General features: G+C 38.3%; 1 protein-coding gene across 1 annotated transcript in view; it reads right to left on the reverse strand.

Moving 5' to 3' along the window:
- The window catches only part of SRFBP1 (serum response factor binding protein 1), an 83,617-nt gene extending 76,007 nt beyond the window's left edge, over nucleotides 1-7,610 (reverse strand). Inside the window, exon 1 of the mRNA XM_065656547.1 lies at nucleotides 7,509-7,610. Within this exon, the coding sequence (XP_065512619.1) occupies nucleotides 7,509-7,538 (30 nt within the window). The 5' untranslated portion in view covers nucleotides 7,539-7,610. The remainder of the gene's footprint in view (nucleotides 1-7,508) is intronic.
- Between the last annotated feature and the right edge of the window lie 9,531 nt (nucleotides 7,611-17,141).

Raw genomic sequence — 17,141 nt, forward strand, 5'->3', positions numbered from 1 at the left:
ACTGGTCAGATACCCCACCTCATGCCTCACCTCCCCTTTAGACAGCTAGAAAGTTAGCACACAGGAATATTAAATTGCTCTAAAGAACTCCTAGATCACCACATCGCCCAGAGGATAGCACACAAACCAGATCTTTGAGGGTAGCTCCTTTATTTCAAAGAGAAGCCTGGATCACCGCACTGGGCTGGCTGCCTAGTATTTCAGACCACTTTAAACACCATAATGCCTAAAGTACTCAGTCATTGTTATTTTGAAAGTTTCCATCTAGAATTCTTTTTTATCACTGGTAAAGAAGGTCCAGGAATGCACGTAAGAGTATCACAACATTCCTTAGGTAACGTTAGCCATTTGGATATAATACACTAAAAAACTGAATGCTCACATCAGCTTGTTCATGATAGTGAAAAGTAATTTCAAAGAAAGCCCAAGAAAGAAGGCCTAAGTGTTCGTTTCTCTGATTACTGTGGCAAATACAACTCCTGAAAATTAAATTTTGCTTTACTTATGACTGGACTACAACTTGTTTTAAGAGTTCTTTTGCAACAGGGAAGAGACCACGTTGGTGTGGCTGGTTTTTTGTTTGGTTTTTTTTTTTCCCCCTTGATATACCCCAGGTCACATTTTCCAAAAAGAAATATAAACTTACTTATGTATAACAGTGAAATTATAAGATTCTTCTTTCAAGGTGGTTTGTAACTACTCTCCAGTGAACTCATCATGTAACATTAACAAGATCAGACAAACAGAAGGGCTCCTGTGGCTTCCTCGTTGAACCCTCTAGTTCTCCTACCCTTGTAGCTTTGACCACTAGCTAATTTCCACAACATAGACACCTGCCAGACAAGATAATAGCACATCATATAATCAGAATCATCCTGACTATTTTAAGTTTTGCTGGTTGAACACCCTCCCCAAACCTTATGCTTATTTCACAGAAATGTCACTGCCTAAAGAAAAACACTTAATTGAGATGAATAGCACCATTCCACCAGCCCTCCAAGCCAAGCACATAGTTCACTGTGGTGGAAGTGGGACAGTCCTCCTCCATCCCCTGCCCACTCACTCCTGGTCCCATGTGTCTGCTGCTCTCATTCCCTGTGAGACCCTGCTACCAATAGCAGGAAACTGGCCTAGCAAAAAAATTATTCTGCTAACAGGAAAGGGAGGCAGGACCATGCAGCTGGAATGGATGAGGAAGAAAGAGAGTGAGAAGCTCTAGCTACAGAAGCAGAGAGTCCAGCTGCCCATGAAACCACTGTCAGAGAATCACACTCCTGCAGGGGGCATGTTGCACGTCTGAGACACCGCACACTGAACATAAAATCGATTCTTCACAAAAAGCCTTATATGAAAGACCTTTCAATGATAAAAGCTATCACAGTTTCTACAGCTTAAAATCTGGGGTCAAAAAGTCATTAATAAACAAAATCTTGAATTACACATCTAAATTTTCATCTTAATGAAAAAACACAGAGGCATATCACATCCAAGTGATATGGCAGTCATGATGCTGAAGAAGGCTGAAAACAGGGAAGATCTTAGGTAACTGCAAATAAATACCACGGAGAAGTCTTAAACTTACTTCGTATGGAATGTATCTCTGCAAAAATGGTGACCACCTAATGACAAAAAACTCCTTTAAGTTGATTTCGGATCAATTTAAAATTGATATTTATATAAGCATTCTGGACCTACTGTATCAATAACAGAAATACATAATGCGCTAAGGACTAGGATGGGTAAATAATCAGGTTTTTCACATACAATGAAGCTTGCAAAAATCATGATGCACTTCCAGGTTATATAAGTCAGTTCAGCTTCAGGGGGAATGCACAACTCTCTCAAATACTCCCACCCCATGCTTTAATGATTCCACCTGATATCGCAGACAGACCGTGTTTTTTTCACTGCTATACAGAAAATATGATCATGAAAAGTGATTTACTTGTTGTAGAAGCATGTACTTGGCCTTTTAGCAATTTGTGAACAAAGGCATGTACAAATGCAATTTCAGTAACTGGTTTTCTATTTATGTTTGTTATCTTAGCTATGCCTGGTCACCTAATGGCAAACATAACACCCATGCTACAACAGGTGAATCTGCTCTTCATATAAGCATCTCCAAATATACATTTACTTCTAGTTGCATTGAGATAAAAATGGAAGATTCACAAAATTACAGATAAAACTCAGACTGCAGTTTCAGACTTTCAGAGACTGTACATTAGCTTTTCTTCACAGGTTAAGGTTATTTCCCTTCACTTTTTGTCTGATTTATTTTCATAATCAGCCACTCTGTCGATCTTTGACTTGGTCTACACTGGTCTAAGTCCTTAGCCACATATCCGTTTTGCTATTTAAACATGTCATTTCATCTAAATTGCAGTCCAGAAAACTCAGAGGTTAGGACGTCAATCCTGTATCTAAAGAGTAAAAGGGCCTGAGTATTGCCACGTTGAATATCACAACACAAGGTGTTGGGACCTGAAACACTACTGAATGGGATCCACCACCTGGAGCTTTATTTCTAAGCCCTCTACGTAACATTTTTTTAAAATCTGCACTTTGTGTCTTCAGAGTAATATCTGTACACATGCATTTTTCAGTCCACTAAACACTTTTACCTTTACCTTTTAGGAAAAAAAACAACACTTAATCGTGGATGACAAGCATTATATAGACATCAGCTTCAATTATCTAAAAATCATAGCTTTGTAAATAAAGCTCAACCTTTTCTAATTCAATAAGAAGTCTGTAACATTTTTATAGAGAGAAACTATATTGGATGTATGCAATTGACTATTAAATACAAATTTAAGAGAAAAATTCACCTGATACCAAAGTTTCCATACTCAAACAAGTTTGACAAATTCAATGGATATGTCCCATGGACAGAAACAACTGTCAACTCTAAGAAGATATACATTTGCTTTACATAATATGATACCTTACTCGAATTCACCCACTACAGCACTCATGTAAATATACATTAGAATACCTACTTTTAAAACAATTCATACATTCATACATCATCTGCATTAGTTTAATGGGCTTTCTGAAGCTTAAATCCTCGAGGCAGCTGTAAACACTATTTAATTCCAAAAGTAGAAAAGAAGTAGGGTAGAGAGAGAAATGTATTTCTTGTGATCGTACAATGTTGGTAGCAAAGTACGACTGTGAAAACAGAACAACATGATTTAAGAAGCCCAGGTTCTGAAAAAAAAACCAGCAACTCTGGGTTCGTCCCCATTCAAAAGCTTCAGTTTCATACTATTGTATATTGCTGATCAACAACGATCATTTTTCACATTAAACATGAGCCATCTTCCCTTTAAACTTGTCCTGGTCCATGGCAGTTGATGATTATGTGCTGCCATCTAGCACATGTTTCCAGAAAAGCTTAACTTTGGAAGCTATTCTGTGACAAGACACCTGAAAATTCTTAGCAAGTTTTTTAAAATAAGAAACATGTACAAGACAGCAATTGCTTTTTAAAAATACTCTTTTTTAAAAATACTTTGTAAATTCAGCTGTATTATATTTACATATTCCATGTTCTAATTCTTCAGCCTGCATGCCTATAAAATTAAATACAAGATGAGAATTAGACTTAATACAGACAAATCCTGCAAAAGCATGCATGATCTTATACAGTTGATGCATAATAATTGCAAAACTTAACTTTTTCATTATACAAGTTATGTTTTCCCTTGTACAAAAGAACACGAATAATAATGGTAAGAAATACTGCATTTTCCTCTTCTTTCTCAAAAACTCTAGTCTTCACTGTTTTACTTTGTAACTTTCTGTGGTCTTTACTTCCTCCACTCCTCCCAGCTCTTCTTTGGGCACAGAAATCAAAATGCAATAATCTCATACAGGAATTGAATGTTTGAATTACAAAAATAGTCATGTTTTTTAACTCTTTTCAATCTTAATTTTTCAGTCATGCAGGCACACTGAAACTGTACCACATTTGCCAGCAGAAAGCTGGTAGCTTCTTAAAATCACTGGACCTTGCTAACTGCTAACCTTGCTAACTTGCTTTTTGCTGTTATTATCTAGCTATACATGAATTAGAGAAAAATAACATTTATACACTTTTGGCACAACACCTATTTGTTAACACGGAAATAACCTGAACTTCTGAAGCTGTTAACTGATACAAACAATTTTACATGAAAAAATACAATAAATGATAAACAGTATGTCTAAACTAATTATTCTGTGTAGAGCTAAATAATTATGACTGATTTCTTACCTTTTTCTGTCTTATTTCACCTCATCACAACAACTGCAATTCCCTCTTATTTTCACCCAGGATACTTACCTCTGTACAATAATTTCAGAGCATATTCATACAGCCACCTAAACAGTATGACATTTTCATTCTTTGTTTCCTATTAAATCAGAACAGTTGGAACCATGTTGCTTCACAAAGACACTATTCTTTAATCAAATGATAACTTAAAAAACAAAACAAAACAACCCAAACAAAACAACAACAGCAACAAGAAAAAACCCACAAACCAAACACTTCTGAGGTCTCTACTCTTTTCTGAATTCTTTGAAATTAGTCAATGAATTCAAAAGCTGTCAGAAAGGAGACACACATCACAGTCCTGTATTTGTCTTATTTACTTAGAGGATTAGATTTTCATAATAATAATAATAATAATAATAATAATAATAGATAACTTCCAAGTTTCTTTGGTGATAAGTTAAATCATCGCTCAGTTGAATATCCTCTAATTTCAAAACATGTCTACACTTTACTTTATTACTATATCAGAACCAAAGTCTTGATTTTTACAGTGTAGTAACAAAACTTTCCATTAAGTGTGTGAGGGTTTTTTTGTCTTGTTTTCATCAGGACAGTAATACCAGGACAACTTCTGCCATTGAATGACACAGACCTGAAGCTACCTACTCGAGTGGTAAGTAATTATCCTTCCCATTCAGAAATAAATGTACGTTATCTGCACAAAGGAGATGCTGTGCAACTTTTACTTATGACAATACCATCTACAGGAATACTGAAGACATTCTAGAAAAAAGTTTTTGAACATCAATAACTATTTCTTTCATCAGTTACTAGTATCAAACATATAATAGGAAATAATGAAACTAAAGGTCAATTAACATTAGCAAAGGTACCAAATTATGTTACTCAGAAACGCTGGTCTTAAGACTATTTGCTCTTCCTGTAATCAAAATATGAACTGGTAAAAAAAAATTTTTAAAATGCAATTTTAATAAAAAAATGCTTTTGCAGGATTTGTCTGTATTAAGCCTAATTCTCATCTTGTATTTAATTTTATAGGCATGCAGGCTGAAGAATTAGAACATGGAATATGTAAATATAATACAGCTGAATTTACAAAGCCTTACACAGAACTACTGTAAATCCAGCTAATACCAACAGGTTTATCAGCTACATAAGGGTCACAGAGTTCTTTCTGCAACAACTACCATCATGCTTATTTGATATAGCCTAATGAGGGAAGAAATTTGTATAATCCCTAGCATTGGTTGATTGTGGAATGACGAAGATGCACAGAATAAAGCTGGTTTGTAATTACAGTAAATCTTTCCCTTAGCAAACTGGAAAAATACATATGAAAAATTCCATAGTCTGTTTAAAACATTAGACTTTCTAAAATCATTACTTTATTCATGGTCAAATTCCACCATTTCACATTTAATTAGAGGTAGGTAAATATTTCTTACAAGCAAAGTGTGCTTACACAAGAGCATCTCAGTAACTTAAATAAATACGGAGGATATCAAAGTATTGTTAAAGAAAATACTTATTTCAGATCTTTTAACTAGTCACCATAGTAAATAATACGGCTGTCATGCTTACGAAAAGGCATAGGTGTAGAAATGGAAAAATTGTTTAATTTATTCACACCAGGTCTCCGTTCTACTCTTAGACAGATCAGGCTCAGAGGTACCTGTTATTAGAGAGTGCCTACTTTTTGTCCAAGCCTGATTAAATCTCCCACCTCCAGAAAATTTAAGAACTTACTTTCAGTTTCCTCTTAGGATAAGGTGATGTTTGAACTATAAGAACAAATAACATGCCTAGCGTGCCTAGTGTCCATACTGAATTTTTTTAATCTTTGTACAGAAACTCAGTGTATTCTATCTTTTTCTGAAGAATGGTTTGGTCATTCCTCAGTCAAACAATGCTTCTTTTTTCACCCCTTGTTATACAAGTGTCTCTTTGGTGAAAGCTTATGAATCACCACCTGAACTTGATCAGTCAAAGAAACTGCTGCTTCAACAATGCAGGAAATACTCTCCTGCTCCTTCAATGGTTCACTGGTGTATTTCAATGTGAAATCACTCACATTTGACCTTATGTTTGTTAATAGTAAGGACCGAAAGCCTGTAATAAACTACCCATTAAACACCTATATTTTATGTAATATCAAACCACATTTTTTTCTGATGAACAGACTACCTCTCACTAAATCCTTGACTTGAAAATCTACCTCTCTCAGAGTCATCATATGCATAGAACATAAAACTTACTTTAAATACAAATGTAATCTGAGAATGCTTGTACAATCTGTCATTTTGGTTCTCCTGGTGACAAATTGTAACTTCAATCATACTGTGAATTATCTAGGAATCCTGGAAGCGCACAATGCCTGATACAACCCATGCCTGGCAGAACTGTCAGCTACTCTTTAGGTGCTGCAGTAGCAGTTTAAAGAAGCCAGTTTAGTTCTGTCAGACTTATTATACACAATAATTTGCAAACATGTAGTCAAAGTTCATCACAAGCGAAACACATTTAACTAACTAAATTCACTTTATAGAGTTGAAAAAAACCTGAAAGAAATATGAAACACCAAACTTCTTACAAAACAGTAAAAACTTAACTCTAACCCATTAATTACTCATTCTCAGTCCCTCCACCTCCAAGAAAATAGAGCAACATCATATCTTTGCTATCCAGGAGACAGGCAGCTGAGACTTTGGTAGGTTCACCAGAATCACCTGCAAAACTTCAGTATGAACACAAACACGGTAAGAGATAACGCGATACGATAATGACATGACACGCAGTGACAGGATGTAGAACCGAGGCACACGTGTAGACAATTGCACAGCACCCCCTTAAAGGCGGTTTATCTTCGCAAGACAGGTCTTCCTTCACCACACAGCCCCTTCGCTGGGGGCCAGCACGGTGCGCAGCGTTTCGCAGGGGGGCGGCGGCAGCTGCCTCAGGCCACATGGCGACAGCCCGGCCGGGGCCGTTCCCACCGCTCCAGGTAGCCACGCGGCTCTGGGAGGCTGGAGTCCGTCCCGGCTCGCTCGCAGGGTGACGCGCTGCCGCCCGGCTCTGCCGCTTCCCCCGCTCCCGGTGCGCAGCCCCCTCCGATGGCCGCTGCCTCCACCTGCCCCGCCGGGCCCTCCGCGCCGAAGCCTCCCCCACCGCCCCCGCCGGCCTGCTCCGACGGCCGCCCCACGGGACGCGGGAGAGGACGACTCACCTCGTTGTTGAGGTTCAGCACGGGAGCCATGGTGCCGGCCCCCGCCCGCAGGGCGCCGCCGCTGCCTCTCCGACTGCTCCCCACGCCGCGCCACGGGCAGCGCGAAGCGAAACCGGGCGCATGCGCCGCGCGTGCGGCGGCAGGCCCGCTCCAGGCTGACGCTCTATGGCTAGAGCCTCTCTAGGCTAACTCTTGCGGGCCGCGGTCCTCCGACTCCGCCCTGGCCGCGCCGGCTTCCGGCGCCGCCCACCGTGTCCCGGGGAGGCGGAGGTGGGGGAGGCCCGGGGGCCTCACACCGCGGGAGACACGCAGCACGCAGTCCCTTTTCTTTACAAATGGGGGTGAAGGGGGTTTTCTTCTGGCTCTGGCGGCTGATCAGCGGCGTGGGCAGGAAGAGCATCCCCCGGCTGACTTGCCCGAGCCGCTCGGCTGGCTCGGGGTGACCCCGGCACTGCGGCCTTGTGCTTGTGCTGCTGCGTTTCGTCATCGGCCGGCCGAAGCAAAGACCTGACGAGATGTCTAAATCCTCAAAGTGCCCCACCTAGTAGTTTATAATCTTAGAAATAATCAGGCATTCTTGCTTTTCTCCTCTTGTTGCTGCCAGCCCGAAAAACATTACATGAGTAAACAGTGCACAGCTCTGCATTTCTAGGCCTTGGCTCATCCTTGCTCCCTGTTCCTCCCTATGACACGGAACCAGCCACCATTTTAAAACTGCTTTAAAATTTTCAGATCGATTTTTTTTCTATTTGTGCAGCAGGCAGAGCATACTTTGTGCAGAAATAAGGTCGTCTGAAGCTCTAGCTCCATAAAATTTTGTATACACAGTTCATTTTAAGTATCTGTGGTGAAGTAGGGCTGAGCATGTGTTTTCGACTTCATGAAGTCTCAGTCTGAAATTTTGGCAAAGTTTCATGAGACTTTTCCCTCATCATTTCCAGTTTATTGTTTTAGAATGAATTGTTGATTTAAATTGTTACAAATATTTTTTCTATTTTATTGAAACAGGACATTCACAAAACTTGTGTCTAAATGTGAGGAAGTCTTAGCATGTTTAGAAAATGAATCAGTTGTTGTTTCACATCACTTTTTATCTGTTGCAGTATTCAAAAGAACTGAGATCATATTTGAAAATATTTGGAGAACTCATTTTAAATATAAAACCTTTTTGTTTGTATGAATAATATCAGTTTCAGGAAATTCTTTGGACTTTCACCAGCACTTAGCTGGCCGTTGGATGGCACTGTTGTGCCTGGAATGCTGCTTTGAAGTCTGAATATTTAAACAAGTACAACTGTTGTCAGCTGTCTCTATAATGCATTTTTTTTCTGCAGGATCTAGCATTTAGATCTTGTTATGTTTTAATGTTTGATTTTTAACTGGCGCTCAGGAATCTCTTGTATGTGAACTGCAGCTAAATCACCTTTGTAATTTTTATCAAGTCTTACATGCAAGTAGGATCAGGCCAGGCTATTCCTTCACAGTAAAACTTTGAAGTTCCATTTCAGATGTTTCATAAAGTGGTGCTGTTTTTTCAGTAGCAGTCTAGTTTTCATTTCGATCAATAAAGAGCCAACTGAAACTACTTTGAAGCCATCCCTTCATAATGTAGTAAAGATATTTTTTTTCCAACAGAAGCTGAATTCCAGGTTAAACATATAGTTGTTGAGAATGCTTTGGCTCTAGCTGCAGGTGAGGAGTGTTTACCACAGCTGCTGTTTTGGAAAGATTCTGACTTGGGCAGTTACATCCAGCCTACCTAAAGTCAGCTGACCATCATAGACTATTCTTTGCTTTTTAGTAACACTGATGGCAAACAGCTATACTGTTCTACATGAGAAGTAGATGCATTTGATTAGGTCTGCGTATAAAGCAGACTTGGATGTGATGCACTCAACACCATCAATATATTTTTAAAAATTAAAGAATATGATCTCATATCTGGATTGGATTTGTATACACTGAGTGTAAAATTGGAATCAGGAACAACATGGGAAGATCTTCTGAGGAAAATAAACAGATGCTTCCCTTTGTCCTGAGCTTTAAAGCAAAACTAATTCCTAGATATGCCAGTCTAAAATTCCATTGTGCATTGCAGCAAAGAGGAAGACAAAAGCGGGACCAGGGAGAAAGCTGTGGTTCTGTGACTCCAGTGCCAGCCTGGCCTCACATCAGTTAGGGTTGTTTCCTGTCTGTGTAGCCTACTGGGTCATAACTTCAATTTTCCTTTCCGTTTCTTCTGGACACTAAAATTATTTGCTTTGCAAGTTTCTTGTAGACCCTGATGACGTACTTCTGGCCCTTCTTCATCCAACAATTTTGTTTTCTTGTTACTCAGTCAGTCACTGATGAAAATACACATTTTCATTGCATTCATCTTTTTAAACCTTAGTGACCTTCCAGAACTTAAAATCACTGTGCCTCACAGCTGGTTCATTGGCTCTTTGTCATACTATTTTTTGACCTCAATTCATTCTGAGTCAAGATTTTCTTGTCAGCTTGTCACAGTCAGGATGCTTTGAGGCATTGCCCCATATAACACTTTCATACTTCGATGCTTTGTTCTGACCTTTCTTCCTTTCATGTCAGTATTTCATTCAGATATGTTGGCATGCTTCCTCAGTGTTTGAACAAATTTTTCTGAACCATCTTCTCTACTTTGAGCACAGATGCCTATGTGTGCACGTGGCAGGGCAGCATGTATTTGTAGAACATAGTATGTTTCAAAACAATACAAGGGATTCGGAGCAGTAAGCTATTTAAGGAAAAATGGGGTTATGACTGAATCCCATCTCCCTCCCTTTATCTTGGCACTCTCCAGGCTTCTGTGATGTGGCAGCAGCTGTGCAGACCATCTTGAAGCTACATGTGGCCTTGATCCCAGAGGCCATGCATATAAGTCATATTTTTGGAGTACTTACTGAGATTCATGATTATTGCAGGAACTTGCATTCATACGCACAGTACAGATGTAATGAAAGAGGTGTTAAGTGTGTTTTGTATTGAAAAGGAAAATAAGTAAATTTTAGCAATTTCAATTAATTTTTCATGTTTTGTGACCCTATTTAAGAGTTTAGAAAGTTTCACAAAATGAAAGTGCCAATAATGTTAACTAGACATTGAGGACCACAAAACCAGAAGGTGTTCTGTGACTTGTAGCTTCCTGTGTAGCAGCTTGTGCTCTGACTTTTCCCAGAGGAGTTTCTTCTTATGGATACCAAGGCATCTGTTTTGGGCTTGCTTCCTTTCTTTTATTGGAAATTGTAGTATTTCTTTTTTAATTATAATAAGAGGATCTATCTGATGTTAAGATGCTGTTTTTTACTTAGCTCTTTACATATGTGTAGTAAAAGAAAATTTCAGCATCACACAACAAGCAACTGAAATATGCAAGTGAACTATTGAAACTGCTTCTGATAGAAGGAAAGTGTAGGATTTAGGAATTACTAAGTGATTTATGATGGGTTGCACAAGGAGACAATGTGCAGTACTCATTTAAACTTGATGTCCCACACTGGACAGATATCTTTCCAGGCTCTTTTTTTAAAAAACATGAAAGTGTTAATTAACTTCAGAAATATTTTTGAAATCTAAATGCTTGCAGTGTGACTGAACATTTAATGGAGTCTAAGTAGGAAGCAATCTCAAAGTTAATTCTGCTTCTTTAATAACAGAAGGATGTGGTCACTTAGGATTGAATACAGTGAATTTCACTGAACAACATGTTCTAGTGTGTATATAAGGGCAGTAGTCAGTAAGTGTGTATGAAGACACAAAAATTTTTAGAAGTGAAGAAAGTGACAAGAAATATAAATCTGCAAGAACAAGAGCCAATTTTTCTATTCTGTCTTGAAAGTCAAAATAACACGTTTTTATAGACTGACAGGGAATTTTTTAATACATATTTTTTAATCTTTTTCTTACAGAAATAAGAACTCACATTTCAATATGATAATTAAATTAATAACCACATTACTATATCTTCATATATGTGTTAAAAACAAGGTAGTTGCATTTTCTGACTAATTTTTTCCTAAAGAGCGTGTTCAGTGGATTTTTGGTGTGAATTAATATCATTAAATCACCTATATTATAGCAACTACATGGCATTCATAAAACATACCCTTACAGAAATAATGTCACTAACATCTTGCAGCATATTGGCTTGACTGAAATAAGATCCAGCTATAACTGGGCTCAGACATACATAGTAGATTCCGTGTGTTGACACTATAATACAAGAAGCTTAAATGGAAAGTATTTCACGTGTTAAGCATATTCTTGCTTTGGTTTTGGCTTTTGTTTGTTTGGGGGTTTTTCGTGTTCTGTTGTTGTTGTTGTTGGGTGTTTTTGTTGTTGTGTTTTGGGTTTTGGGGGTTTTGTTTTGGTTTATGGTGGGCTACAGCTTTGTACAAGTTTAAAATATTGACTATGGGAGAATCTAGAAACACTCCACCATAGAAGTAATGTTGCCTGTTGTAGCATTTTTTGCAGCTGCTTTGCAAGCGATGGATTTTGTTAGTGTATCCAACTGAAATAGCTATTAAAATGTATTCCAGAACAGTGGCAGTAATTGCAAAGACCTACAGGAAAAATTCTTGAGAGAAAGGTGGCAGAATTTTAATTACATTTCTAAGACAGTTAAAGGCCTATTTCAGAATACATTAAATATGCTTTTTCAAATAAATAGTAATAAGAAATCAAGATTCTTCAAAGCATAGGAGTAGTTTGACATCTGTCAAAGAAGAAAGAGGATATACAGTTGGTTTTCTGCAAAGGATTGTTGCCTTCTGGCATTTCCTAGTTTAATGCCATTTTAGTGTAACTTTGTGCTCCTTTTCATACTACCTTGTAGATACACAGTCTATTATGAGCAGACTCGGAAGTGCTGTTCCCCCATTTCAAATACTGTTTGCTCCTATTTGAAGCAGACTCAAGCTTGTTTTGCTCTGAGTTGTCCAGAAGCCATGTGCGTGTTATAGAATCATAGAATCATAGAACAGTTTGGGTTGGAAAGGGTCTTCAAAGGTCATAGAGTCCAACCTCACTGCACTGAGCAGGGACATCTTCAGCTATATCAGGTTGCTCAGAGCCCTGTCCAGCCTGACCTTGAATGTCTCCAAGGACGGAGCATCTACCACCTCTCTGGGCAACCAGTGTTTCACCATCCCCATTGTAAAAAATTTCTTCCACATGACTAGCCTGGATCTCCCCTCCTTTAGTTTAAAACTATAACTCCTCATGCTGTCGTACCAAGCCCTGCTAAAAAGTCTGTCCCCATCTTTCTTATAGGCCCCTTTTAAGTACTGAAAGTTTGCAATAAGATCTCCCTGGAGCCTTCCCTTCTTCAGGCTGAACAACCCCAACCCTCTCAGCCTGTCCTCGTAGCAGAGCTGTTCCATCCTTCTGATCATTTTTTTGTGGTCTCCTCTGGACCCTCTCCAACAGGTACCTGTCTTGCCTGTGCTGATGGCTCCAGAGTTGGACACAGAACTCCAGAACTCACCAGAATAGAGTAGAGGGGCAGAATCACCTCCCTCAACCTGCTGGCCATGCTTCTTTTGGTCTTCATGGCACTGTTGTTCGCTTGCAGTGGTGAGCAGCACTGAGAGGCAGACCTCAGGTTGGACACTGCTGGCTCCTCAGTCTCCTCATAATAACTGTCTACACAGTTTTATGTTGACTCCAGTAGTGTCTGGGAAAGACTATTAGGATATTGAAAGTGAACATAAGAAGCTTGCATTTAATGCATAAGGAAGGCTGCAAAGAGAAGGGAGGTAAGGTGAAAGTTACTTTCTAGGAAGATGATCTGTGCATACAGTGCCAAGGCACAGGACTGTTATTAGTCAGGGCCAGGGACTATGATGTGGCAGCAATTGTAATACAAAAGTGGTAACAGAAACCTTGATGAGCATATCATCTCCATGAGTGAATAGGATAAACTGTATGTTTAGGGCAGAATCATTATGACTTAGACAACTAAGTTTTCTGAATATTCAAGGCCCAGTATGTGGGCTCTGATGCCCAGTGTACACCTATATGTCAGGGGGAGAAAAGGACAAAAGACTCAGCTCTCTCCAACCCCTTGCAGGAGGATCACTTGAAAAGCACTCTGAAGAGAGATCCCATGAGCAGAAACTGCTTGAGCATTCAGTATTGACAATGGGTCTTTGTCACAGCACACAAACAAGTGACATGCTGGGAAAGATGAGAGTGAAGCGGGTCTGACACTTTCTCAGTGAGAGGTTATTGGAATTTGTAGTAAAAGACGCATTGGGAGTACATATGGTATCTTGGGTGAAAGCTATGTAGAATGAGTCCTACTACCAAGTCCGTGGAAGGGAATTCAGAAGTGGGTGATGGAGTTTGGAGATGGACAGGCGAAGTGTCTATGGGATAGCAGCTCGAGCGACTGATGGCATTAGTGGGGCTCTCTGCTGACTGCATTGTAAAGAAAAAGCTGCAGGGGATGAGTGGGCAAGGAAAGAATAAAGTGTAGTATGAAACTGAAAGTAAGTGGGATCAGGAATAGGATGGGGTCAGTAAAAATGGAGAGGTGTGAACAGACGAGGGCATGAGAAACTCCTTGGCTAAAATGGAAGAGAATTTAGCATCCATAGAATAATGTTAATTACTTATGCAAAAATATAAAGTAAAGCATCATAGTTTAATTGTACTCTGACAATCCAGAAATTATTTTATTCCAGAATTTAGATTTTGTAAACATGAATTTTCTGTGTAGGAAAATCTGAAGGCCAAAGTTCATCACACCCAATGTTAGGCTTTTAAGCAGGATTTTTAGTCAGGGGTCAAATCAGCATTAATTGTCCTTTCTATTCCCTTCAGAGGGAGACACTGGGATACTTCCAGAAAGCACTTATGCTTATCTAAGATCTTGCTGCTGGAGACAGTAGAAGTCTAAGATGACTAGATTCCTAACTTAATGTCTCGATTAAGTATTAGGTAGGATGAATCTTGGCATGGGTATCATTGTAGTTGTGAAGAAAAGCTCAGATATGCGCTGAGTGTAGTTGGTATTTACTGTCTATCTAAGTCTGAAATCATAAACAGATATGATTTAATCCAGGTATCACAAGGTATTTTTTGACCCCATGGCAATTAAAAGTCAGTATTTGAGTCAACGTCACCTTTCATCAGGTTTGTGAACAAAAGCAGTTGGAGGATTGGAGTCTCGTAGTCTATTCTAAGGGGCATCTGAGTGATCAATCTCGCTTTCCGTTTTCTTTCACCTTTAAAACTGGTCTATGAGTTAGGTCTGTGGAGCTGAGCAAAATTCAACCAGGATTCCTCCCTTAGAGGAGCCGAATAAAAGGAACTCATCAAACAGACCAGAAGGTGATCTGGTGGAAGCTACTCATCTCTTAAGTGAAGCCTTACTTTGGTAGCTCAAATGATTGGAGTTTTTCATAATCAGAGTTTGGAACAGTACTGGTTTGGAATTGCATATTTGCATAATTCTGTCAGGTGGTGATTAATGGGAATCCTGTTTCAGGGTTGATACTGATGATAGTTTTGATATATCAAGAAAGCACACATACAAGAACAAATTTTTTTACAGTGTAAATCCTCTGAATTTCTTTCAGTCTGCTAGTTAACTGTTGTTTTCACTAGAAAGTGCAAAGGATTGCTGCATTTTAACCTAAGCTTTTTAAAGGGATTGTTTTCTCATATCCTGTTCTCAAAGTAAACTGAATTTCTACTAGAACAAAATTGCACATTTGTTCTCAAAGAAAATCAACGAAGTGTAAATTAAAGTCTGGAATACACTAAAAGTCTTCTTAAAGTAATTAGTTATTCACAGTAGTTTTTGAAATGATCACATTTTCTGTCACTGGTCTGGCTTTAAAGATGCAGCTGCTGGCATTTATGAGCATAATCACAAAACTAAAGCAGGCTTGAAAAACTTCGGGTAGCTAAGAATGAGTAAAATTTGCAATATTAGGTGCATACTGTATTTTATGTTCTAATATATACTTCAAAAACTGCCCTTATATGTATTCACCTGGCCATCTGTTACAAATCTGAACAGGAAAGTACATTACAGGTCAGTTTAAAGATACCTATAACAGACGTAGTGTAGCAACTTCAGAACAGTAAGTTCTACTTGTAGGCATGTGGGTCCAATAAATGGATACTCATTTGCAGTAACAAGTTGTCAAAGATAAAAGCATCATTTCATTCATTAAAATGAGCAAAAGGTTAAAACTAAATTTTGGACAATCTCTTTTCAAAATATAGTTTATAAAACAGGCTGCTTTTTGTTTTATACAGCTTACAGGAAAAAAAAAATGGGAGACCTAATGCTTTAAAGTTTTCTTTATGAGGTTCTGGCTTAGAAATAGTTTACAATTAGTTTTAGAAAGCAATCTGAAGCTAGTGTTAATACCTAAACACAATTTTATGATGTAGCTTTCAGAGTAAGAGTCTGTAGTGAAAATTTTGAATGATGAATCTGTAACTGCGGCAACATTAGCAGAATTGTGTTTCAAAGTTTTTATAACTGGAGTCAAAAAATACAGATGAAAAATTTACACGTCTTCTTAATTTACAGGGTTGTTGAACCAGCACAACCAGCAAAAAGGGTTTCATTTAAAAGCACTCTGTACCATTGCAAAAAAGCACATTATGTGATATACCCAGAGATTATGTAACTTGATCTCTTGGCAAAGATTAAACTCACTGAGCTTTCAAGCCACAAAATGATGGAAAAAATCTGGTGTCTTTCCAATATCAAAGCAATTGTTGAATGTTTGCTGTGAACCAGTAAAAACTGGACATAATTTCCTGAGTTCTGAAGACTGAAAATATATTATTATTACTGTCAAAGACACATTTTCTCTATTACAGCCATGTTTGACAGCACCATCAGAGGCTACATACTGATTTCTGTGTTCAGTTTGAAGAGAAGTGGGTTTGGTAAGAAAGTGATGGTAAGTGAATTACTGGTGTAATATTTATGCTACAGGCCAGATTTTCCTTATTTTTGAGCTTCCAGGAAATTTGTGGTGCTGACTTTATCTTTCAGTTTTGTGGTGTTTTCAGGGATAAAATTACTCCTTTGTGAGAATTTATATATACAAAATTTCTAGCAATAAACAACTTGTATTTCTTAATCTGTTCCACTAATCACATTTAATTTTGTGAGATAATTAAATCTTTTAGTTATACTTTCTTTGGGATTTGACTCGTTGTGAGATTCTAGCAAAATCACATATTAACAAGCTCAGTGAGCTTTTAATTCCTTTTCAGTATTACCAGCAGCATCCAAAAATTATGGAGTTATTTTATAAATAATCTGAGAAATTTCCAACTAGGAAAAAAAACCAGAAGTTTTTTTTTAATGTCACAAAGAGAGAACTTATGGGATTAGTGAACATTGGAGTGTGGATTCTGAATATAGCTAAGTGACACCTCGGGAAGACAATATTTTTTTTTTTAGTTTTGGGCTTTGTTCTCAGGTAATTAATGGAATGATAGAATCATTTAGGTTGGAAAAACCTTTTAAGATCATCAAGTCCAACTGGAAGCTTAACACTGCCAAGCCCATCTCTAAACTGTGTCCCTAAGTGCTACATCTACACATCTTTTCAACACCTCCAGGAATGGTGATTC

Source organism: Caloenas nicobarica, chromosome Z, assembly GCF_036013445.1.
Source record: "Caloenas nicobarica isolate bCalNic1 chromosome Z, bCalNic1.hap1, whole genome shotgun sequence".
In the NCBI taxonomy this organism is placed as follows: domain Eukaryota; kingdom Metazoa; phylum Chordata; class Aves; order Columbiformes; family Columbidae; genus Caloenas; species Caloenas nicobarica.